The sequence below is a fragment of the Cariama cristata genome, unplaced genomic scaffold (genome assembly GCF_000690535.1).
Source record: "Cariama cristata isolate BGI_N322 unplaced genomic scaffold, ASM69053v1 scaffold2452, whole genome shotgun sequence".
Classification (NCBI taxonomy): domain Eukaryota; kingdom Metazoa; phylum Chordata; class Aves; order Cariamiformes; family Cariamidae; genus Cariama; species Cariama cristata.
The window spans coordinates 33,574-59,584 of NW_009603034.1; the positions used below are offsets into that span (position 1 = coordinate 33,574).

Consider the following 26,011-nt stretch of genomic DNA (forward strand, 5'->3'; position numbering starts at 1 on the left):
TAAATATTTATTAAAACAAAATTAGTATTTCATAGTCATCTACTCGGTGCTACTCTGTTCCCTTAGTATACAATTGAGTTAATAGGAAGTTATTTATATACAGGAATAGACTAACAAAGCATACTGTTTAAGAATAAACACAGCACCACCATGAAATTCTTTACAAAGTCACTAAGAAAAAAATTATTATGCACATTATTTAAGCAGTAAGAGAATTAAGAACACTTTTTGTAGATTAAAAATGTTATACCAGTACGTTACAGATATTTTTTGTATAGGTCTTACACTTAAATTGCAAACATTTCAAGCCTAAGTTGACTGTATCTCTAAGAGAAGCTAAAATACATACATTCAATAGAAGAGTTACATATTGATTTGCAGTTAACTCAAATTTAGTTCAGTCCGTTTTTTTTTCTCTTATATGCACAGAGGCAAGCTTACACCTCTAGGATTAATGCCAAACATAGAATTTCAATCCAAGCATTGTTTTAAGCACACCTGGAAGGAATGTCTAACAGTATCTGCTGACCACAAAAAGCTCCCTAGAAAATTATTTATAGAGTCAAGATAATTATTTTATTTTTTTTTTAAAAAAACAGTAATGGGTTTTGCTGGCTTTTTATTGCAATACAATGTTAGCTAAAAAATAAATTTTGGGGTAACCAAGTGTTGAGGTCAAATGATGACCAGATGAGACAAAGCAATGTGATGGCTCCCTCCAATTCAATGGAGCTATCTCCAGTTGTTTAAATCGAGAAGTAGCAACACCAAAGGACTTACTTGAGACTCTCCTGGGAGCTGGAGGAAGAGCGATCCGACTGTGGCAAGGACACAATGCTGTCAGAGTTCTTCAAATGTGACTGCAGGGCCTTCTGGTAGGAAGACTCCAAGGTGTGGTACAAATGCTCCGCCTCTCGGCTGAAGTGACTGTGGAAACCCCAGTAACACCTGGAAACAATGCACAATATTGTGAGCATTTCCTTGTCGTCCTTTAGGGGGCCATGGAGCACAGGTACAGTCAGAGCCCTTTTCACTACTGGCATTAGTGGGCTCATTAGCCCAGTTATTTCAACCATCTACTGCTCCTATGACACACTTAAGACGTATCACTTTCTTCAACCCACTGTATTGGTCACAGAGAAGACAAACCAAGTAAAAATAAGAAGAGAGGAATGCACCAAAATGGTGCATTGTAGAAACACAAGCAGCCAACAAAGCTTTATTACACAAGAAACCTTCATCCTGTCTTCCTACCACACACAGGAGATGGTAAACCCACTAGACTGATACTAGTTTGGGACTGGGTGCTCAATCGCTACTTCAAAACCATGCCAAACACAGAACAGACATGCATGGGCCCAATTTAGGAAGGAACCAGCTGGTGGTGTTTTCTTCTTCAAGTTTAAGAAACAGCTCTCCCACAATGCTGCAGAAACAAATCTGCATTGAGTTGAGGTTGTTGTCTGTCTTTTTGAGAAGAAATAACAAGGAAAAGGGAAGAGATGCTCCTATAGACTTCCAGTCAGCACCATGCTGAAAATAAAAGAGCATTTTAAGATCAGAGAAGAATTCTTCTCCGGTCTGAATCTCCTGGCTGACCGCTAAACACCATTCACTCTCGTCACAAAGGAGACGAAGACTCTCAGCACTTTTCAGGGGGCAGCTAACAGGCAGTTTAAGAATAAGATCATTAGCTAAAATGAATCAAGAATTGTTTGTGTGTGAAAGCCAGTCCTCAGAGCTTCAGAGAAGTCACATGCATTCTCATATCACTAGAAGGAAACAAATTTCTGTCTCACAATTAGCCACACTGCTAATTAAGAAACATGGGAAGAGAGAATTAAGCATGCTCTCTGAAGTCTCATGCCATTCTCCTTGCAGTCTAATCAGCATAACTAGTCACCTGCTGTGAAGTCTCAGTGCCTACTGTATTTTTCAGTGATGGACGAGTTCTCTTTCAAAAGGATTTAAAGAGTCCTACTGCGAAACAGCTCTGCTTATAACATAGCATTTAGATTAATAAAATTTATTGTTCATTGATTTCATGTTTTACAGCACCCTCTTTCTGAAGAAAAATATTCCTGTAGTGTTCTGAAGAGCATGATCCTACTATATCAGCGTACTACCCTACGTACAATCATGTTAATGGAAACGCAAGAGAAGTTCAACAGAAGAAAAGTAATTGCAAATATTAAAGTTCCTAGAGATACACACAAAGATATTATTTCAGTGTCATAAAATATTTCCTCAATTTAGGATACCATTTAGCAATGTACTAGCACAATGACTTTTATTTCAAGAGGAGCAAATAACAATAGAACAGACTATTTCAGTTGGAAGGGACCTACAACGATCATCTAGTCCAGCTGGCTGACCACTTCAGGGTTGACCAAAAGTTAAAGCATGTTGCTAAGGGCAGTGTCCAAATGTCTCTTAAACACTGACAGGCTTGGGGCATCCACCACCTCTCTAGGAAGCCTGTTCCAGTGTTTGACCACCCTCTCGGTAAAGAAATGCTTCCTAATGTCCAGTCTAAACCTCCCCTGGTGCAGCTTCGAACCATTCCCCTGTGTCCTATCACTGGATCCCAGGGAGAAGAGCTCAGCACCTCCCTCTCCACTTCCCCTCCTCAGGGAGCTGTAGAGAACAATGACATCTCCTCCTTTTTCCCAAACTAGACAAGCTCTAAGTCCTCAGCTGCTCCTCACAGGACGTGCCTTCCAGTCCTTTCACCAGCTTTGTAGCCCTTCTCTGGACACATTCAAGGACCTTCACATCCTTCTTTAATTGTGGGGCCCAGAACTGCACACAGTATTCAATGTGAGGCCGCACCAATGCTGAATACAGCAGGATAATCACCTGTCTTGACCTGCTGGTGATGCTGTGTTTGATACACCCCAGGGTGCGTTTGCCCTCCTGGCTGCCAGGGCACACGGCTGACTCACATTGAGCTGCTGTCAGCCAGCATCCCCAGATCCCTTTCTGCAGGGCTGCTCTCCAGCCAATCCTCTCCCAATTTATAATTGTGCCCAGTGTTACTCCATTCTAAGTCTTGAATACAGGTCAAAAAGAAAAGAAAAAAAATATATCAGAAGTAATAGTATTTTTGTACCAAACAGAAGAAATCTCATTTAACTGCGAGCAACTCAAACATGAAAAAGAAACACAAGGTTACTAGTTCTTGACTCTAGACTCTTGAACAATTCGGGTAAGCATTTTACCTGCTCAGATAGATAAACAGACAACAAAATATTATAAGAACAAAGTGAAACAAGCACCATCAGAAGTTGCGATATATATATAACTCAGACCCATGTGATTACCTCGTATGACATCTCCTAACACACTCCCACTGAAGCCAAGGGAAAGCTGGAATCAACTGCCAGGAGAATGTAACCTGTCTGGACTTCAGCCTCCAACATACAACAGCACTGACCCACAACACAATAGGGGTAAATAAGGGGAGGAAGAAGAGACACCAACAACAGCTTCCACTTACTTTCTTGCCTCTATTCTGGCTTCAGAGTCTGCATCATGAATTCCTTTCTTTATCGTTTCAGCTAACACCGATATGTGTCTGAAATAAGAAGGAAAACATTACCCAGCAGTCCAGAAAGATGTGCCACACTTATAAACAAAGTACTAATTTGATTTTTTGCCTTGGTCTCCAAGAACAAATAGTTCATCACATCCTTCCATTTCCATGTAAGATCCTTTGGAGCCTTTATTTACTCTCACTAGTCAGTTTTATTTCACCCACGCTGCCGACTAGGAAAAGGCAAGCAGGATTCTTCATAGGTCAGTCTTTAGTTAGCTATTGAAACTGCCTGGGTGTCAAAACACTCTTAACACTTAAATAGCCTTGTGCAGTCTAGGGCTAAGGAAATTGTGTCCCAGGCTCTTAAGCCATAATTATGTTCAGTGTTCATTTGCCTGAAGTACTGTAGAAGCCTCAGAAGCTCCTGACAGATGTGTTGTAGCCTTTATCTCATAATCTCACTTTAGGGTGCAAAAGGAAAAAAAAAAAATTTTAAAAAACCTACTGAGTTCAGGGATTCACTCAGCCAGGTTTTCCAAGGTTGGCATAGGAGACAGACTCACCGAACTCTGACTGCCAGAACTACAGGGACAAATGGTGTGTGTGCACATATGTACATGGGGGTTTTTTGTGACAAAAATATCTCTACTAGAGCTACCTGATATAGTCTCACCTCCTGGATTACCCTTTCTCCAAGATTAACCTCCCCAGACATAAGTAGGAGAGCATTAATCCACTTGTTTTCAAAGCTTACCTTTCTAGGGAGTGTGTTTGCCACTCCTGCAACAACAAGTCTAAAAATTCAAAACAGCGCCTGCGAGAACAAAGAGAAGAAACACTGAGTTGTCTAAGTTAACAGAGGCACACTGACTTCGCCCTACACGCCTCTAAACAACAGTTATCTTTTGTTATGAAGCTTTTTGGGACATGAGAATTCAGTAATGAGCCTGATAAAAACATCAACATCTCTACAAACACCATTAATAAAGTCTGAGGTAGTAACTCAAGGCAGCTCACTACAGAGAAGTCTGAAGAGAGGGTTTGACTTGAAACAATCCAGAAAGCCCCCTTTTTCGTTAAACAGGACACAGGCCCTGAAGATCCATGCTAATGATAACTTTGTACCTGGTTAGCTGAGGCTTCACACAGAAACTTCACATTTAGCTTCATGTGGAGACAGATCTTTTCAACTTTAATCTCACTTCCTCATTTCAAGAGACTAAGGCACAAGTGTGCTGTCACTTGTTAAAGGTTTGTCACCAAATTCAGCAACCACAAAGCCCTTCTTTTTGTTTAACTAGAAGAGAACTAATATACGTGGACCAGGTAAGAGTCTCCCAGTGAGGCAGCAGACTGAAGTACACTTAGATTTTAAGTGCAGAAAGGACATTAGAATATCCAGTCCAACTTCCACATGATGCTACCACAAAACACTACTTCTGCTGGCTGGCTCAAAGAAAATGTGTCACTGTAACAGCTAGTCATGGGGAACAGGAATGTGTCTGTGAAGAAGTCAAAATAATATGATGTTATAATGATATGCAAGCATAAAGATTAGTTTAAAAAATGTTTCTCTCTGTGGAAAAGTGCCTTTTCTTCTCTGCAGAGCTGCGGTTTATACAAGATCGTCAACTTTGAATTTGATCCCAACTCATGGGAGAGAATGTATATCAACCCTTTTCATGAATTAAAACAAACACATTAATGTTATCAGAAAGTACATGTGAACCTACTTACTGCTAAAAAAGAGAATAAATCCATACTAAACGCTTACCTTCTAACTGCAACAGACTTGGAGGTACAATTACTGGTTATGATGGGTATTAATCGAGGGATATGCGTATGCTAGAAGAAAAAAAACAAACAATAAAAACAGGAAGAAATCTTTATGCCACAGATCCATGGAACAAAAGGCCATCTCTTTCAGCCATCTGAGCCCAGTATGCAGATATTTATTTTTGTTCAAGTCTTAAAAATAGAACTGCTAAATAAAGGAACACTAACAGATAGGGACAGATATTTTTATATTAAAAATGTTTTATATTTTATCTGTTAACATACCTTTAACACATATTTTATTTTCTTCTGTAATGATAGGCTCCAGTGAGTGAAGGAGCTGAAGTCACTGCAAGAGGATCTAAACTGTCAGTGGTGACAACTTGAGAGATATCAGGCTATCTACAGCTTCCCCAATGAATCACCAGGCAGAAGTCTCCTCTGTGACCTAATGGTTTTAGGAAACGTGCACTGTCTGTGAGGAGTTTTAGAGCATAATTGAGAGGATGAATCTATCCTGCAAGGAAGGTTTAAAACCCATTCAAAGAAAAAAGTTTGCTCAGCTCTTAGAGGGACAGAAATATCTTACTCTGCAAAGAAACATTTTTCCTACTATTTTGGCAGGGCTTAACTATCATCATCTGCACAAGGCTGCATGACATCTGAAGGTAGCCAAGCCCAGCACAATCAGAAAATTAGATTAGGCACTTAATCCAATTTTTATTGCAGCAACATTCATATTTCTTCAGAAACACCATCATATTTGGAAATTATAACAGTGTTCTCTTTTGATGTATACTTACTCGAATGATTAATCTAACTGCTACAACACCAGAAGTAGCCATGACTTTGGCACTATTCGGAATTAGATTAAAAATTGTTGGCATGATGGCTTCTGCCCCATGATCAAACTTGTTTCCCAGAACTGATGACAAATGTCTGAAAAACAGAATGAAGTCATGCTGGTAAGTGTGCTGAGGATTAAGCGAGTCAGACTTCTACAGAACATCTGACATAAGCACATCTGACATATCAGCCTTTGCAACTGTCACCTCCTCTCCAACTCCAAAGGACAGAGAACACCATGTTTCAAAAACAAGTTCCTTTACTTTCATTTCAAACTTGTGTTGTATACTCATCTGAATTCTGAGAAACAGTAAGTTCAGCATAAAATAAAGTAACTAGCACAGCTAAAAATTTATTATCAAACGAGTGGTATCATGCTGAAACAAAGTATTTTTCTGAACTTGTTAGTTTATATTACAGTTCCTCTGAAACTGTCTATTTTGCCTTAATACGCACAAATGTCAAAAAAGCTTAGAAACACTGCACTATCCTTTTTCTTGAAGCGTTTCACAAAGGATAAACATCAAAAATAAAAACTAGCTCAATCCAAACCAGAAAAAAACATACACATGTTCCACTTTGTTCAGTCCTTTCCTGCTCAGTGCACAAATGCATAGCTTGCTCATTCATTCAGCATATCTCAAATCAGCACTATTTAAAACTCAGGAACACAGTTTGGGAGAACTACAATTAATGGCCTACATGGACGTAGTTTTAAACAGCTGTAGCAAAATCATGTTCTACCTACAACTATGTAGTACCAGTAGCATTAGTTACATCCTAAATGTGTTTTAACCAGTGTCTGTTCCTTTTTAATATAACACATTTCAAGCGTATTTAGAAAGTAAACTTACCCCAACGTGATACAAGCCTCTCGTACTACTTGAGATCGCAGATCTTTAGCCGATAATTTAAACGCTCCATCCAAAAGTCTTAAGTGTTGGAAGAAGTTATCATATTCTGCAGCTCCAGCCAAAAGCAAGGAGCGAATCTTTTTCAACTGTTAGCACCACAAAAGAAAGCAGTGACTGTTAATGAGCAATGAATACAAGGACAGTTATGTTCAGGGCTGATACTTGGTTTCCAGGGTGCTTGTACAATTGTTCCTCAACATGCGTTGAGGAACTCTGTTCTCAAAGTCCAAGCAATTTTATTATTTCAGATCTTATATTCAACTCACAGGTTAACATACTAAGTACAATCATATAAACATGCTAGCTGTTATAGAAATCCAGAAGTGTTGCATACAGCTACTTAAATTGTATTGTTAATAACCCAAACATCACTTTTTAAGCCAAAAGATATCTTGAAGGTTCTTCTCTATTCCCCTTAGAAACCACCTATTTACAACCATTTCTAAAGCTTAGATCCTCTCACAGCTGACTATTGTATTCAAAAGATGACTAGACTTAAAGGGCATGGCTCATACTCAGATCTGAGTAATACTGATTTATACCTAGAATATGTCCATTGACTTCATTAAAATAATTATCTAGCTCTACTAGAAGTGGAACCCTGACCCCATCAAAATGGGAAATTTTCTATTAACACTACACCATTTCATACTATAGACATTCTTTTGGACACCTTCACAGGCCCTCATGTATACTGATGCATCTGTACAGTGCCTTGATTTAAGCTCACTGTTACCCAGTACAGCAAACAAAAAAAAACCTGAAGTAAGCTGAATCAGCACAGTTTGCCACTCAGATCTGTTATACAGCATTTGACAGACATGTCAAAGTTGCTACACCAGTGATGAAAGTCTACTGTGTAGACAAGATCATCCATCTATTCATATCATGAAAACATAGCTCACCTCAGTAAACATAACTCAGTCTTGGCATGCATATAACTCGTCTGATTTTCCACTTCCACATTTCCCACAATCATGTTTCTTTATTCAAAACGTGTGTAAATTCCTTCTGAATTATTTTACACCTCCTTTTGCAAAAGTATAAGTAAGTTCTCTATAAGCAAAGTGACTTTCTGCCTCATTAGGAAGTTTTAAGATATTCTGAATACCACTTTTGACATTTTGATTTCAGTATCTGCTAGCAAATTTCTAGCTTTATATCTGGATTTGCTGCATGACTTCCAGTTCAACCTGATGCTGTCTCAACAGATTCTTGTATATCAAATAGCATTTTCCTTCACAGATGTGGTTTAAATTCTGTCTCATAAGGAAGTATTTCCCCAAAGCTTGGGGGAACATAACAGATGCTCACCACTTCAACTACATTCTAGCCTTATTCTGAGGTTCTCCCAGTACTCTCATCATAGGATTAATATCCATTATATTAGTAGAGTTCATATCTAAGCTCACTACTTACTGCGGAAACTCTCTGTTCCCAGTCGTGCTTATCATCTGATAGTATCTCTCTTATTTTGTTTATGGATTCCTCAAGATCCCGGCTGGAATAAATCTGCAAATTTAAATACACAGTAGCATCATAATGCAAGAGTTACTCCAGAAAATCAGATCACTTCCCAACTACATTCCTATGTCCTTTGCTCCTCAATGCTTAAATGTCACGTGCTAGCCTTGGACACAGCTAGCTTTACATAATGCAAAGAATTTACACCTATTTTCTGCAATCAAAAAATTATTAAATGACCACAAGATGATTAAAGGATCATCTTTTACTATTCTACTGTATTTTCACAATTTTAAGTACCACTCCTGCAGCTACTAGTGACTATATCAGTCAAAACTTACAGAAGACCACAAGTGGATACATGTGCTGTTCAGCTGTCCCAAAAACAAAGCTCTGGTGAAGAAGAGGGGGATAGGTGACACATCTCAGCTATCCAGCTAAATCTATCAACAAAGATGCACTGTCCAGTTGTTGCACTCACAACAGCAGCAGTCCCAGAGACCCAAGTCACCTTTATTGCTTTCAGTTCCCAGATGGTACAGATGAAATTTAGAGATGCTTCTGCTGACTTAAGTTTCTGTTTGACCAGACTGCACTGTGCAGCATGCACATTCAGTTCCAGCTCCACGTCCACTCCTGTGATACCTCTATCACAATCCTCCCACCCCCATTCCCTCCACTTCTGAGGGTTTCACACAAAATACTGGCAGATACCATCATTTAAAACTTGCCTCCCTCCAACTCTAACCTGCCTTCCCCTTAAAGAAAATTTGTCACCATCACAACGAAGCACAGTTTGACAGTGACTAGGACTAGATCCTACATCCATCTTCTGCTTTTTAGTACTGTGTGTTTTAACATGTCATTCTACTTACTTGAACCGTTGGGACATCTTCAAATGCCTTAATGAAGTCTTCTTCATCCACAGCACCTGCTCCCTCTTTGGCTGCTGACATACAAATGAAAAAGCCTTTTCAATCTTATCAACAAAAGAATCAATTAAGAAACCACCAGCTATCAAGGCACCTAATCAGGAGGAAGTTCACTATCCATGCAGTCTCAGAGTGCTGCAGATGTAATGAAAGCAGAGACAGGGAAATTCAATGCCAGGCACAGACCAGCCATTCACAGCGTCCTTCAACTCCTAGGCACAGAGGGCACATTAGGGAAGTCATTACAGTAGTCACACAACAGTTAGGGGACACAGTCTGAAAGATGAAAGGGAATATTTACTTAATTATATGGGAGATTTTATTTTAAAGGATTTAATCCTATCTATAATAGATGAAGATGCAGATCTGACAGGTTCACAAACCGACAAATGATAAGGAAGACAAATAGTCTCCGGAATACTAATCAGATTAGAGACTGTCTGATATAGGGAACTTTCTCCATTTCTCTAGGTCACATGTAGAATCATAATCCAATGTAGAATTATTGCTCGCATTCAGAATTACTGCTCAGTTTTCTTTCTGCACCTTCAATACTAGCAGTGTCCAAAGGTCTTGCAAGAAAGTCAATGCATCAGTTTTAGACTGCATGGGCTGAAGTTTAGCATGTAGCTGTAAGCAGCCTGTCTCAGTTCAGCTAAAGATTTGAAGCTATAAATGCAAAAATCTACACATGGCAACACTGACATGATTTACTCATAGCCCTCAGTGCACAACCACACAGATTCAACTTTCCACAAATGCAAAATGCATTATAGGGATGTGGGGACCACTTGGAGATTCATCCTACCAAAGTTTGGTCATGGCATGCAGACAACATACATGTAATGATTTCATAAGGAAAAACGTGTTACCGGATGCTGGGGGCCAGTCTGGAAGTCCTTGCAATAAGCTCAAACATGAACACTACAAATACTCGACATGAAGGTCAATTCATATATGCTATCGGCTTACTTGAAGACTTGGAGCCCAGAGCTGCAGACCCAAGTCTGCGGGTAGTCCCCATTCCAACTCTGCGCGAGTTTGCAGGGGCCTTTGAAGATGTAGAGGAGCTAGCTGAGGAAGGTCTGTTCCCATCCACAGAGTCTTCATCGTCAAAAATTTTATCTGCCAAAAAAAGCACACTCGGCTGTAAGTCTGATGAAGCAAAGGGACGTCCCAAGGAACATGCCCACACAATGGCAAACGTGCCGCATGCTCAGGTCTGCTCCGCCAGCTCTCATCTCAGCAGTGTCTTCATGCAAGAAATCCAGTTGTTCACGAATGACCATCAGGCCGCTGAACCCAAGCCTTGGCTATTGCAGCCACTATGTTATAAAGCATTTCAGTGAATGCATTCAGATAAAAAGAATAAACTTCAAATCTACAGCAGATAGATGTAAGCCACAGACAATACTTGGGGTGTCCACAGTCTGTATCTCTGAAGTTTATGCCTCTCAGAGCTATTTTGCGATGGGCTGTAGTGAAACTAAGACCATTACGCAAATCCAAGAGCCAAGTGTGGATGGGATGAGGCAGCACAGGCTGCCCTGCTAACTGCCTGCACCAGACCGAGAGTAAATAGGGTAACCCAGGAAAGATCGCATGGCAACACCCATGATGTTGATAAACCACAGATCATTAATCACAGACCCATCCAGAGCTACAAATCCACTTTAACTTCTTCAATGATCACCAGGGATTCTTCACAAGGAAATAGAAAAAGTTACTACAAATTCATACAAACCATAAACATAAGGTGCATTAAAACTTACTGAATCTTCTGCGTACATCCAAAGGGAACCGCAGCCTCTACCTCCAAACATGAACATAAATTAACTTAAAATGAATTACAGTCACTTTGATTCCCAGTGAAGGTCACTTCAATTCCAAAGGAGTGCTTATATTGCAGTTTTACATAGATTAGCTAATCCACTTTAAAAACCAGCTTAGGCTGAAAGGTGACAAAGTGTTTGGACAGCTGATATAGGTGGCACGCATTATTTATTGAGGTCAGAAAGCCACCTCAGTCCCCATCACTTAGCTTCTCCACATTAACACTTCATTCAAGATTTGAGACCTGCTGCATGTCCATCCCTCTCCAACAGTCGAAGGTACACACCCACTCTCCACTGGTTCAGGAACATTTCCTTTGCAAAATTTCACCTGGCAAAGGCTCAAGCAGGTGCTTTAATCCATCCCTATTCAGGAAAGCACCTGGGAACATCTAGTAGGAAATACAGGCTCCTAGTTAGACACTAATGAGCGAAACTCAATACAGGTTGAGCTTTCTAAAAGTAAGAAAATAAATCGATAACAGTAGAGACATATTCTAGGGGAGGCAAAAGAATAGAAAGAAAACCCTGTATTGTCCTCAGCCCAACGGCATTAAGGAGCTTTCCCTGCCCTAAGTGGTATTGGCTTATTAGCAGCCGGACGTAGGAGAACCATCACAGATCATCAAAAACCCTAAAACCAGCATTTCTGATATACACCCGTGCACACGATGCCATACTCCCATCACAGCAGAACACTGAAATGGCAGGCAAACAGCAGCATCCAACAAGTTAAGAAAGGTGACCAAGGAAACCTCTCCCCTTAATTTTGATGTTCAAGTAGTCTTGGACTATGGGAAAAGGCTAGAAAAAAGAATATCTAAAGGAAAGTGGTAACAGAGTAACAGGTATTTGGACTGGTGTTCAGGCAAAAGCAAACAAGACAAAAGTGAACATATGAACTTTAACATCAAGAAATTTAAGGTCACTCAGCTAAGAACATACGCCACATTTAGGACGTGGTCTCTCTCTCTAACACAGTGCCCTAAGGCAGCCATGGAGACTGTGCTACTTCCTTATTGACACTGGTCATGTTCTGACATATATAATTCAAAAATAATTTGAAAAGAGCTCAGGGAAGAACGATGAGAATGATTAAAGGATTGGACAATATGTTTTTAATTCAATTAAATGAAAATTCACTTCAGGAGACTGTTTAGCATGGCCAGATTCTTAACAAGTTGCTTGATTATATTCTGTGTTAATGCAGCAACTCAAGATTTATTAACATAGTATTCCAGTGTGATTTATGAATATTGTTTCTCACATAACAGAAAAAATATACAACAAGGCCACTGGCTGTAGGTTAAAAACAAATTAAATTCTGAATTGCCTTTTTCCCCTCCCCTTCCCCCCCCTCCATTTTTTTGCAATAATTACAGGACTGACTCTGCAAGGTTAGGAGGTGTGTCACCCAGCAAGTTCTACCACATGCAGTTCTTAAAAAGCAAGATTGAAATTTTTTTTTTCCTAGAAGATACAGTCTAGTTCAAACAGGAATTACTTCAGTAAGAGTTGCACAGAAGGTCATGGCAGATCAAAACAGACTTTAAAATGTGTAACCTCTGAAACCTCTAGGAAGGGGTTTAAGTGATGCTGAAAGACTTATACAGACCTTGAACACAAAAACTTCCAAGCAAAATTTGCCCCAATTGCATTTATTTCAAAACCTCCCATATAGATACTAAGCAAATTATTACTTGTCATTTATATATATAAAACCAGCCAAGAGAAAGTCAGTCATATTCAAAACAAAAGATACTTTACTACTTCAAAACCACTTTCATCTCATAATAAAATTCTCCCTGAGATGCATTTCAGGCTATCTAGACGCAGTCTTAGTTAACTCATTTCCTTTTGTATCTGCATTTTTAAAGCCTCACTCCTCTGAAGGGAGAAGAGGGTGTGGTTTGCTATTTCATATAATAAATAAAAATTAAAAAAACCAGATATTAAAAGGATTGCACTTCTGTAGCATTTTAGCTATTAAATAAACTATCATTTTAATTTAAGACAGGTTTTTCTGAGTATTAGCAAAAAAAACAACACTCCAAAAAACCAACCAGCCCACCCACAGTTTTGGGGATGTTTGGATTACAATCGCATCTTCCTGTTCATTAAGTCTACAAACTAAGCATTACCTATTTATCAAATCAGAACATCCCTTCAATAACCCAAACAGCATTTTCTCATCTGAGCAGTGCAGAATGACAGCACCACATTCAGAACTGCACATCAAGTCTTCCAGCAGCACGTGTGCAGGACAGAAAGCGAAACAAAGAACAGAGAGAAACCTGAACATGGGAGTACAGAAAAAAAGAGAAAGAACAAGCTACTATACACTATCATTAAAAAGCCTCACACCCCCCACACCCCCCCCGACTCCTGTTCACAATAACCATTTGAACTAGCATCATATTTTTTGCAGCCTATCTGCAAATCACGAGGTGGTGAATTCGGCATGGGTGTAACTCATGACTCCAGCAGAGGTGCACTGAAGCAGAATCAGTGCCACATTCTAACATTAAATAACCATTGATGTTCTCCCATCCCAAGAACCCCCCCAGTGCTCATTTATAAGGGCCATACAGTACCCTCCGTCAGAGACATGCCCTTATAAAAGAGGCCTTTGTCTGCTCACCACCGCTGTCTCAGAGAAACAGAGAACACAATTTGCTTTACATTTTTCAATTCCTTTACATTATTTAAGAAGAAAAGAAATAGCTTACAAGTACATATCCTTCTGCAAATAAGCTTCCTCAACATTCCTTCATCTTTTCCATAGCGTGCCCAGATGTAACACTGCTTCACAGAGCGCCGCGGCTTTCAGTCCAGAACATAATCAATCATTGCCCTTCGTATTCATTAAGCATGCTGTCTTCACACGTGGATTTAAACAGCTATGGCTTCACAGAGACTGTAGCTCTGCAGGATTCTCATCAACACCCATTTCAGCCCAGGAAACTTTGGTTCACTTCTAGGAATGAAATTCCCTGCTAGCAAGGGGAACCCGGGACAAATAATCTGAGACGAAGATGAGCTGAGTCGCCTGGCTAGGCTGGCTTGCACTAGGAACCAGCCTGACTTTATCCCCTGGGAAGCGCTAACAGGAGCATCTCAACAGCTGTCATCATTTGTCCATGACGAATAAATTTAGTCATTATTCATTTTAAAACGTAACCCCTTCAGGTCTGGGCAAGGTGTAAAATGGGGAGAAGAGACTGTGCTAGCCGTTCAGGAATCACAGTAAACATGGGCCAGCGTTTCCCCTGCCTGAACTGCCAGCCTAGGACCTTTTAAAGGAAAGTAATTGAGTCTCAAAATTCCTTTCCAATGAAAGGAGATGCTTTCTGGCTTTTAAAAACTTTAAGATGTCAGATTCAAATCTTTTAGTTACTTCTCTGTAAGCTTTAGAGAAGAAAACTACTCTGTAGTGACTACAAATTGGGAGAAAAGCTTACAATTACGTTTGTTCCTAACAAAGATGCCCTGCTCTGATCTTCAGGTCTGACTCTGCAAGGTACCAAACTTGCTCTGGCCGTGCTGTGCCCATTTATCATGTGTCCCATCTCCAAGTGTCAGTGCAGCTGAAATATGCAAGATGGATACAAGTTGCAAGTCTCACCTGCACCTCTCTCATGAGAATCTCCCTTTCAGGTGCAGATGAAGGTGGACAGCACTGGAGAAACCTGCCTTCCCACCTACCACATGGCATCCTGTACCAGGAGCAGACACACAACTGCTAAAGCTGACATACATTTCAGCGCATCGAAACCCCGTGCTCAACCCCTACTAGGTCGGCAAAGACCAATTCCCTGAAGATCTGACAGCCCCCTGTAAAAGCTGAGAATATGCACTGGCAAACCCACCAATGACGAAGAAAGCAGGCTATGCTCCTCTTTACTCCTTTTTTCCAGACACGACCCTCTGTGCGTTGGTCAATGTTTTTGAGACAGATACCCCTTGGACACCTCAGCTCATGCTCTCCCCCAAGACCAGCGTCCAGCACCCCCATTCTCCAGCCGTGACTCCGGTAGGACATGAGCACTGTCCACTCCTCTCTGCGGGTGTCCCACAAGCCTCCAAGAGAAGCAGCTTCACCCAACATTAAATGCCTCTTCCCATTAGCACACACCAAACCCATGTATGGCTTAGCTGCAACCCTGACCAACTCCAAAGTAGGTACTGTATAAATTTCTCCAGGAAAATGAGTTTATGAACCCAATAAATATAAATGGGCATGTATATGCTCCCCAGCAGGATGAAATGTTTAAAAAAAAAGAGGAGTTGCAGCCACAAGCAGAAGTACGCAGGCACAACACATCATTAGGGTTTCTCACTTGGCCATCTCCCACAGTTTCACAGCTGCTCTCTCCTGGCTCCAGTCACAGCCTCTCCTTCCCCTCCCTCCACACCAGGCAGTGTTTTGAGCCTTTAAAACCCCACCTGCTTGGGCTCATTGACCCCGGTCAGCCACCCCCCCCCAGTGCCCCTCCTCTCCCGTTGGGTCCAGTTCTCCCACGCTGACCCAGCTACCAGCCCCAGCCCCAGCCCACCTCAGCTGCTGCCTTCTAGCACTGTTCAATGAACCACCTCACCGTCCTTCACAACTGGCTTTGAAATGAATTCCCAAAAACCCGACCTCCCTCCAAGGGCTCACCAGGACTGAGCCAGCCACAGCAATGATTGTGTCTGCAAGGATCTGCGTATCACCATTACCTTGGCTTCTTTCTTTTAGCTTACATACGTTGCCCCATTTAAACTAGAATACGTATAATTGTGGGTGGGAGTTTGTCTTCTGAATAAGGTTTCTATGGTGTAAATCTAGACAATATATTTATGACTGTAATAAATATAATAAGCAATACAGCTGCCATCAGCCACAGGTAAGGAGGTACTTGGAGACCCAAGCCAAGAATGTCATGCCAGATAAGTGGACAAATGCTTTTTATTTTAATAATCCTTCCAACATCCACATGCTTTTCTTTAATCCAAAATGTTTCAGTTTTCCTTCCTTAGCTAGGAAAGGTGACACTCATCATCTTGGCTGCTGCCTCATTCTGTCTAATTATGAGCTAACGAAGCTGCAGGTCTTCAACCGCTATCACAAAGGGAAAGATGATTCCTGAAAGAAGCAACACTTGGAATTATTTTCTGCTCCAAATACATCATATTTACACAGGCAGTTGTTCTGATACACATCCTGCTCAGTCCCAAGCCCGTAACTACTGCAATTTCAGTGTATTCATGTCTGCTATCCCTCTGTAAACAGAAAAACAATTGGGCAGGCATAGCAATAGTAAATAAAGCACATTTAGTGAGGAATCCTACATCTATGAAACCAATTCCAGTATGATAAAGTTAACTGAGGAAATTGATGTACACCCTGACCTGACCACATCCAACGCCAGACTAAGCAGACACAATCCACATATAGAATTTGGAATTTGCTTTCCACCTGAGAGAATAAGCAATAGCCCTGGCAACATTCAAAATCTGCTCTCAAGGACCAGCCTAGTAAGTCAGACAAAATCTCCCTGCAGAAGACCAATCCAAAATCATGCAACTCATGAATGATTCAAGTTACTTTTCCGAGGGATATTACAATTTTCAATCCTGGACTCAGATGGCTCCAATTTAAGTTGTATCCATGATGGCTGTGGGGAAGCTTGAGAGCAAGAGAGCCTTAAAGACTTGAAAACAAGAGACAAGTAAAAAGGATTCAATATTTATGATCCTGTTTGCTTCAAAATATGATTTTTAAAACTATAAGGTTCACAATATTGATGTCATCATGTTAACAAGCCACAGCACGCACTCTCCAATAGTGTATAAGCATTAACACAACTAAGAACACAGCAGACAAAGTGCTTTTTGGAAACTTCTGTTCATGAAACTAATGCACCTGGAAATGGGATTTTTTTTTTTTAAGAGTGAGTGAAACTTTCATTCACACAGTTTTCAGCCATATGAAAGTTTCCATTAGCTTTAAGTAGATTTAGAAAAGAGGCGGTACAAAGGTTTCACATTCCTACAAGCTTTGTAAAATTAAGTACCCATAGGAGACAACAAAATAGCGATTATACAGAGTGAAGGAACAAGGGCTCAAACATCCAAAAGAGTTCACAAAAGCACTGAAAGCTGAGATAAATCAATAAAAATAGCCAGGATTTATTAGTTTCACTAATTAGTTTAGTACAGTTCATACAGACACCTAAACAAGAATCACAAACCCATGTGCTAGGAGCTGCACAGACACAGCCTTTGCCCCATACTGATTAAAAAAAAAAAGTAATACTCGAGACAGATAGAGACATGAACACAAGGCAAAAAAAAAAAAAATTAGAAGAGAAAAAGGTAAAGATCTGTTTTCCTTGAAGTCACCTTTGGAAATACAATATTCCCACAGTGCCCTTTCCAGCCAGCCACACAGCTTTCCCCCAGACCTCAAGAGCATCAGGAAACCCACAACACATACCTTGGAAAAACATACCCACCCCAAAAGCCCACATTTACATAAAGTTTAAATTGAAAGAGCAAAACCAGCTTTTCCCTACCCTGCAGCTACCCCTCCTGTCACCCAGAGGTCCATTATCAGGCCCTGCAGGGCACCCACCCACTGTTCATAGCCAGGCTGTCTGTACAGAGACATGATTAACTCTGAACACAGCCTTTCACAAACACACCAACTATTTCAGTCTGCTAAACACTCCACAACAGAGTGTTATTACTGTGTTTCACTACCACAGCCTTCCCTGCTGACTGCACTTGGGGGTGCTGCCTCTTTTTTGTTCTGGACCCTTGAAAATACCCTTTAAATTGCAGCGGGTAGAAACACGCCAGCAGCAGCCCCAAGCACAGACATTACTCCCTCCTCACAGTGCTCCTGTCAGCTTCATCTTCACAGATAAAAATGCAAAGTGGGTCAGATACCCTGAACCCTAGAGATACCAATCAATGAGAAAGGCTATTTATACAGGATGGACCAAGGGGATCTTTTAGAGTCAGAAGATAGCTTTTTCCAGAACCACAGGAATTAGTGGCCTTATTGCAGGACTGGTATAGCTGCAGGAACCCATCTTCATTCCTGAAGAGTAGACAAAGCACACTGTTTTTCATTTTAATATTAATTCTGTGTGCTGCACAGTACCAATGTCAAGGTTTCTCTTCAGCTTTACAAAAGTTTAATTATTCAGGCAAATAATTATATAAAAGAAAGCAAATTCTTCTGCCTTTGTTAACACGACAGTAAAATTCAATTCTGCAGAAGCACAGGAGCTCCCTCAGGCACCATCTCCGTACACAGACATGGCAGGGATGCGTCAGGTTGAAGAGCAAGCAATCAACCTTTCCCCTCCTCGCCCTTGCCTCCATGTTTTAGCCGGCTCTCTGCACTTGTCGGAAAACTTAGGGCAACAGCCTGGACTCCCTGTGCTTGCAGCAGAGCCTCCGCTCTGTCAGAAATTCAGGCAGTAGGCAAAATGGGCAGTGGCATCACCCAGCTACTGCCCATCCACACTACATCCACTACCCCTTCCTTTGCCTGGGTCTATGGTCAACCTTGCACAGTACTTGATCTAAAAATGATATAAATGTGGTTAAAAGGCACAGTCATTCAACAGCAGCCAAAAGTATTTGTTGTTATTTTAACATGTGAGTAAACTGAAACAGAGCTGCTGAAGGACATTCTCAAGTGTGTGAAGACTTCAGGCCTTTGCCAGAATCTGGATTAAGCTCCATTCCTAAACATACGGATTTCTTTCTAAATCACTTTCTCCCTCCCACTTAAAGGTGTGAGTAGCATCCCAAACATTTTCTTGTTTTCCCAATATTATCTTCAAAACTGGTTTATACATATTCAAAAAAGGATATTTGCAAATGGCTCGGAAAAACTAGAAATTGCATCACAAGGCACTAGAAAAAAAAATGCTTTAATGTAGGTGTTCTTGACAGGTTGCTTGAAGCTTAGCCACACTCGAAATCGAGTTCTCTGTATTTCACAGGGTTGGTACCCAGCAATGCTACAGAAAGGCAGCTACCAAGGATGGAGCTAAACTGAGCTGCCAGAGAGACATCTGCTGACCACAGCTTGGGTTTTATTTACCAAAACTCGTATGGAAAAGCAAGATACCTGCAGAATCGACACGTGAAGTTTTGTCTTACCTGGACTGCCTATATCCTATATAAAATGAATTAAGAGGCACACCAGGAGTCTGAAGCCTTTAAATGGACAGATGCTTTTCAGCCTCGAAGGACAGAAGCACCGCGTGCCGCCCATTAGGTGCCTCCAGTCCCACAGGCCAGGTTCAGGCTTCCAGCTATCAGCACCATCTGCTGCCATGACATCATAGGAAAAGGCATCTTCTCCAGCCTGCACTCCCCAACTGGCATTCCCTGCACAAATCCCTCTGCCGACTCAGGTAATTATCACAAGCGTAGCTCACCTAGATGCTGACTGCCTTAACATGTATCATTGTCAACAAAAGGAAATTGCATTTTATATTGCTATCATTTATTCCTTCCTGAAAGGCTGCTCATTTTCTCTACACGCAGCACACCAAGGTGTAAAGCACTGACAACCAGCACGCAGAGCGTATTAGGAAGGAAAGAGCATCCTGACATTTTTAGGACAAAGCACTGTTACAAAAAGCCCAAAAGCATCTTACTGCCTCAAGTTATGTAGAGCACATTTCGGGGAGGCGGGGGGCACAAATGCTGCAGGACACCCCACTTCCAGTCACCACAGAACCACCTCCCTGGTGCAAAGCCAGCTACTGCACACAAGTCCTGCAGCAGAAAGCTTTCTAGAACAACCTACAAGGAGATAAACATGCCGAACTGCAGCCTTGTTTCCCTTTGGGACAGGTCTCAGAGGATAGCTGGGTTGGTGAAGTTAAGCCAGTAGGATGTGTTGAAGGGACCTGGGGAAGCTGTAGCACCAGTCGTGTCCAAGACCTTCTTTAGGTGTGTTTATAATCAGTAACAGGCAACACGTTGCCCAGCACTTTGCATTTGCCAGGGGATGACCCTCCTATGAGATGGGGCATCCTAAACTTTTCAAGCAGTGCCCTCCAAGCCGAGAAACACAGCTTGTGCAGTTATTCCTGAACAATGAAGGAAAAAACCGAGGTTGTCAGCCTACATCTCCTATACAGCCACAAAAACAGAAACCAGGGCTTCTGTCCCAAGACATTCATCTGCCTGGTTAAAGGCTAATGCAAGAACATAGGTACTACATCTGCAAAAAATGTACAGTGTTAGGCACATTACACATCAATGACTCCACCCAGAATGCCTGGCCTGATGCATAATTCATATACTTTAATTAGATAACCATTTAAAATACCGTAAAATGCTCAGTAGGGCAATAACCATGAGATAAGAATGTCTAAAACTGCAGGTGGCTAAGGCAAAAGAACAATCACGAAAATAAAACTAGGGAGCAATGGGTAGTGACTCCACAGCCTATATGTATCTTGAGAAAGATTATCAACTACAACCGGTATAACCAGCATGATGACCAGGAATTTCTACCATAAGTAAATGCTTCATCTTTATAAAGATGCACGTTACTACAGACTGTGAAGGCACATATGGAAGCAAAGCGTACAGACAAGTTTTGTTCACCTAAAAATAAATCCAAGTTGGATTTTATGACTAAGGCTATGCTCTGTATCTACAAGTGGTAACCAAACAGTGGTCTGAGACGCTTCTGACAGAAAACATGCCTGGCAATGGCTTCAGGAGCTCCTGGGACAATTGCTCCTAGGTTAAAGAGTTGGCCGTACGTTCTCCAGAGCATCCACTGCAGCTGTTAGCAAGAGAAAGGGACGGGGAACCTGACTTGATGCTGATTCTTGCTCTGGAGTATTTAGTAGTACTGACTGGCTGTATCAGCGCTCTCCTGATGCACTAAAAAGGAAACATTTCTGCCTACTCCTAACTAAGAAAACTAGCATTCAGAGGAGGAGGATTCTTGCCCCACCATCACCTCAATTCAACTCTATGCAAGCAAGCAAGCAGAGCCTAGTTTTGATAAGCTGGGTGCACACAGGATCTTGCAAACCACACTTCAGCATCTTTATGCCAGTGCCAAAGTTTACAGCCCATGCAAGCTTTCATAATTCCTACGTAAGCATATTCAACTCCAGCCGCTAAGATAGCATCCCATTAGAGCTGGTGAGAAGTATCTATTCCCTACCCACATCACACTCATTTTGGTAAATATTGGCAGAGAGAAGCAATGGTTTGCCCACAATCAAGCCCATTTTGTTTACTCTCTTTTGAGACACTGTGGATAAAAACCAAGTAACTGAATAACTAGCATTTTACATTTCCCAGGATCATTGTAGAAAAAGCAGTGAAACCACACTCAAGATCAGTGACTTCAATAGTAACTTTGGAAATGTTCTTTTTTTAGAAGAAAAGCATGAATTAGTAGATAACAGATTATGAAAACATTTTGGGCTCTAATGATTGGTTTGAAAAAAGTACCCAACCTCAGAGCAGCAAGATATGTTTTACTTTTAGAGAAAAAATGCTTGTACAGTAACTTTTAGAATTGATTTTCAATAATGATTACTTCTAACCTGGCACAGATTTCTTTGTGTATGATCTAGATAGGATTAGGTTTTTGGGTTTTGTTTGGGGTTTTTTTTTGTTTTGCTTTTTTTGTTTGTTTGGGTTTTTTTCACAGTGGAAACAGAGGCAAAACACACACAAATAGGTTGACTCTAGGTCATGTAGAAAAGTCAGAATCGGAGCAAACGCCAGAAGATGTATCAGAGTACAGGATTTCCTTTATTTAATCACTATCACGCTAGGCTAAATTCTGATTCCAGCTCTACACATTGGGGATGGAGGTGAATGCAAGAGCGTGTAGAACTTGACCAGTATCTTAAAAAATAAGCAAGTATCTCAGATATCCTTCCATGTGATTTCAAATAAGCATGGAGAGGTTTTAGTACACCAAGTAGTGGTCTATTCAACAGACACTTCAGTACAGTATATGGTTTCCATGTGGTTGGATAAGGGAATCTAAAAGAATTAAATTCATATATAATATTGCTTCAAATATAGGCACAATTTGAATTCCTCATCGACAAGTGGAAAGCTACAATTCCTGAGACACATCAGTTTCTCAGGCCTTCACCCCCCCCCTTCAAAGCTGCATTTTAAGCAAACCACTGCCTCAGGGAAAAAAATCATGGGAAAGAGGTTCCAAAGCCAAAAATGTGTCACAGCTTATAAAATATTAACAGTCAGCAAGGCTTCTGTTTTCCTGAAGCTTGTTTAATCCCCCAACTCCTTTAAAACAAAAGATAGATCTAAGCTCCTTCATCCACATTCCTCCCCCATAAACAAACATCATCATTAGGTACAGCAAACAAAGCAGTCCTATTTGGGGGCGGAGGGGGAGGAAATACAAAGATGAGTCAATACACTGCTGAAACTTTCATTCCTTTTGTCATTAATGACTTTAGACTACTAAATATGATACTGATATTTCAAAGCCAATGTGAAACCCTGAGCAAGCAGGGGGATCCAATGTGCTGCAAAGAAAAAAGCATTTTTCTCAAAGAGCTTACAATAAAAATAATGCAGTCAGAGCATAGTTAAAAATAATTACTGTTATGCAGATTTTATATAGAGGAAAAATAAGCACAAAGTTCCTCCTCCCTTTACTTTAAAGAAACAGCAATTAAAAGAAATGCAACTACTTGTGTCCTAATCAGTCTGCTTAACATAATCCTGCCTAACCCATTCTTCTTTGGCCTCCATCAATGGTGCTATTCACTTTCTCCCGATGGCTCACCATCCTTTTTCAACCATCCTCAGGTCTCTGTACCTAGGTAAAACTAAAGCCTGTCGCCCAGCCATCCAAAGTTTTCTGCCATGACTGAAAGTTGGTCCCAAATGGGACTGAATAATTGACTTTGATGCCATAGCTGGTCATTTGAGTTCTTTAGTAATCATCCTTTTTCCTCCCATATATTGTGTGCACAGTAGAAGACTTCCACAGCTGCTACATCCATGAAAGAATGATGAAAGAATTCAGTTTCTCCATAGAAAGATACTTACTTATCAAATAAAAAGATCAGTCAGGATCAATTAGGAAATCAGAATTGGAAAACGTGGTGCAACAGACCAGTAAAATCTCAATTCATCTGACCTGAATTCTACAAGTTCCTCTGCTGTATCTCCTACACCACTTCACTCTAACCTTGAGACTACCTTACTCACAAGAAGAGCTAAACAAACAGACTAAGGGCAGGCTAATTTTGACCTTAGCCACTTGGTTTAAATCAAAGTTCAGAACTTGGTAAGAGGTGGTGGAAGATATAAATAAACATATTTACAAGCAGGCAAAAGATCTCCTCTGGTTCAAAGGCAAAGTCTGTCAAGTAAAAAACGAAGGATGAATTTGCTTCAGAATTCAGACTCATGATCAAATTATTGCTGCTTAACAAGTTATAAGACACCAGCTGAGCCACGGTAACAGCCCTTGTGCTGCTCTTAAGCTACAGCAAATGCAAGGTAATATAATTTAACTTAGCCCTAAATAAAGTTAAGCTGACCAGAATCATTCACATTTACCACAAAGAATATAAACGTCAATCACAACCCAGTTAAATGTCTTACTCCGGATTTAGCCATTACAGACTTCATAGAACAAATACTGACCTAAATGGAATTGGAGACATTAAAATACAAAGAGGTTCCCATGCAGAAGCTGGGAATGCTGACTGCAGAGAAAGCCTGCCTTACCCATTTTCACCACTGCTGGGGGCAGGGGGGTAATCAAAATCACTCATCTTTCCTTAGCAGTGACACCTTCTCACAGGTGATTCTGTCAACTTAGAGTAGCTGATGTAGAACAAGATTCAGACAAGGTGGTGAGCACTACTGGTTTAAGTCCTACCATCTTTTCTCATTCGGAAAAGACACTGAAATCATTAAGTGAGGCAACATCAACAGCCAACTGTGGCATTTATGAAGCTAAAGACCCCAAATCTGAACAGTCATAAGGAATCTCAAATCTATGCAGATGCAAAGAAAACCTCCATCCCAGTCTCACAGGTTAACACAACTGACTTCCATCTATATAGATTTCTGGTTTCATACAGGCACACTTGCCTCCATGTAAGACTAGAAAGGAGTAAACAAGTCAAAAAGAAAACAACACTTTATTAATAAAAGGAATCATTTTCTAAACAGCTTGAGATCTCCCCTGTCCCTAAGGCAAGTCTGGCTAACACAGCCATTTTGTACATCTGTGACTCTGAAAGATCACCGCATTGATAATTCAAACAGACAAATTAGACAGCAGCTTCTTCCCCCTTGCACTGATTTGTCTACCCTGTAGAGAGCTAATTCCCTTCATACACGACATTTACACTTTGTTCCCAAACTGCAAGTCTAGCCTGTATAAAGACTCAGCTCCTAGAAACAAGCTGTCCCCTTCTCACCAGGCCGTTTACGCTTAAGTCACAAGGAGTCACTCCATTACATCACTGTGTTTCTGCTTTGTTAAATACTGTGTCAAATAGTAAAGAAAATCACAAATATGCAAGTTAAGATGAACAGTCCCTACTTTTATTTCAGTTCTAGGATGTACAATTCACCCTAAAGCTTAAAATTCACAAACCTTAAAACTTACATAGTTTTTATTACTTGCCTGAAATACAGAGATTACCCAACACAGTGAAACCTTTCTTTTCAAGTCCCAACTTGTTTCAGCATCACCTATGCAGATCCCATGCCCTCGCAACTTTTCCTGCCAACTCTGAGGAGTCTACCAGGAAATTATGGTTCTCCCTTATTATGAGGTTCTTCCCTCCATCTGGCTGCCATCAGGCACCATCCGTCCATATTCTAAATTTACTCGCTAATTTGGAGTGGAATAAGATTTTTTTTTTTTTTTAGAAAGGAGGAAAACAGTTATCAGATAAAGGCAGGACACTCAAGCAAGTCATTCTTACTGCCAGCACAGCAGTTATTTTCGATCTTGCTGTGGTCAAGCAATGCACACAACTAAGTAACCAGCATAGAACTTTAATATGATACTTGATGTACATTGCCCAAGTTAAAGTCTTGGGAGACAGAAATAGGCTCTGGAAAGTACCAAGGTGTACTAAATGACTAAATCAGTATCATACACAAGAGATAACGCAAATTATCGAAAGGAGTGACCATGTCAATGTTATGCTACATGTAACTAAGTGTTAATACACACTTTGACAGGCAGGATTATGATCTGTTGGCACATTTAAAAACGCTCACAAACTCTCTGACTCAAACACTATTGGGTATGGAAGTGGTAATAGCACAGAGGAGGTGTGAAAGTGGAGGCAGATATGAGTACCAATTAGCAAGCTTTTATTATTAGCAGTTCTTTCTAGGCATTGCTTAGACTATCTGAAGAATCAGTATGAAGAACTAACATAAAAAAATTAGCATGAACAATTGACTATAGTCTATAAAGATGTGAACCGAAGGAAAACAGAAAAGTGTATCAGTAGTAGCGTATCAGAAAATGTCAGCAGACTGGGTTGCAGAAGAAAAAAACCACACAAATCTTTCTCCACCCAATTCAGTAATTTTTAACATGCAATATAGGCTGCTGGTACCTTGTTGTTTAACCACAACTAACAGGGAGCACTCATAGGGCACTGCTGTCTGTCAACAGCTGTTACTGACAACTGAGCA

General features: G+C 40.7%; 1 protein-coding gene across 1 annotated transcript in view; it reads right to left on the bottom strand.

Moving 5' to 3' along the window:
* LOC104157595 (CLIP-associating protein 1) overlaps positions 1-26,011 on the bottom strand; it is a gene marked incomplete at its 5' end in the record, with an annotated part of 78,482 nt that overhangs the window by 32,201 nt on the left and 20,270 nt on the right. The window contains 9 exons of the mRNA XM_009694998.1: positions 781-948; positions 3,500-3,577; positions 4,293-4,352; positions 5,313-5,383; positions 6,118-6,253; positions 7,015-7,160; positions 8,494-8,586; positions 9,414-9,487; positions 10,443-10,595. Coding sequence (XP_009693300.1) covers positions 781-948; positions 3,500-3,577; positions 4,293-4,352; positions 5,313-5,383; positions 6,118-6,253; positions 7,015-7,160; positions 8,494-8,586; positions 9,414-9,487; positions 10,443-10,595 — 979 coding nt within the window. The remainder of the gene's footprint in view (positions 1-780; positions 949-3,499; positions 3,578-4,292; positions 4,353-5,312; positions 5,384-6,117; positions 6,254-7,014; positions 7,161-8,493; positions 8,587-9,413; positions 9,488-10,442; positions 10,596-26,011) is intronic.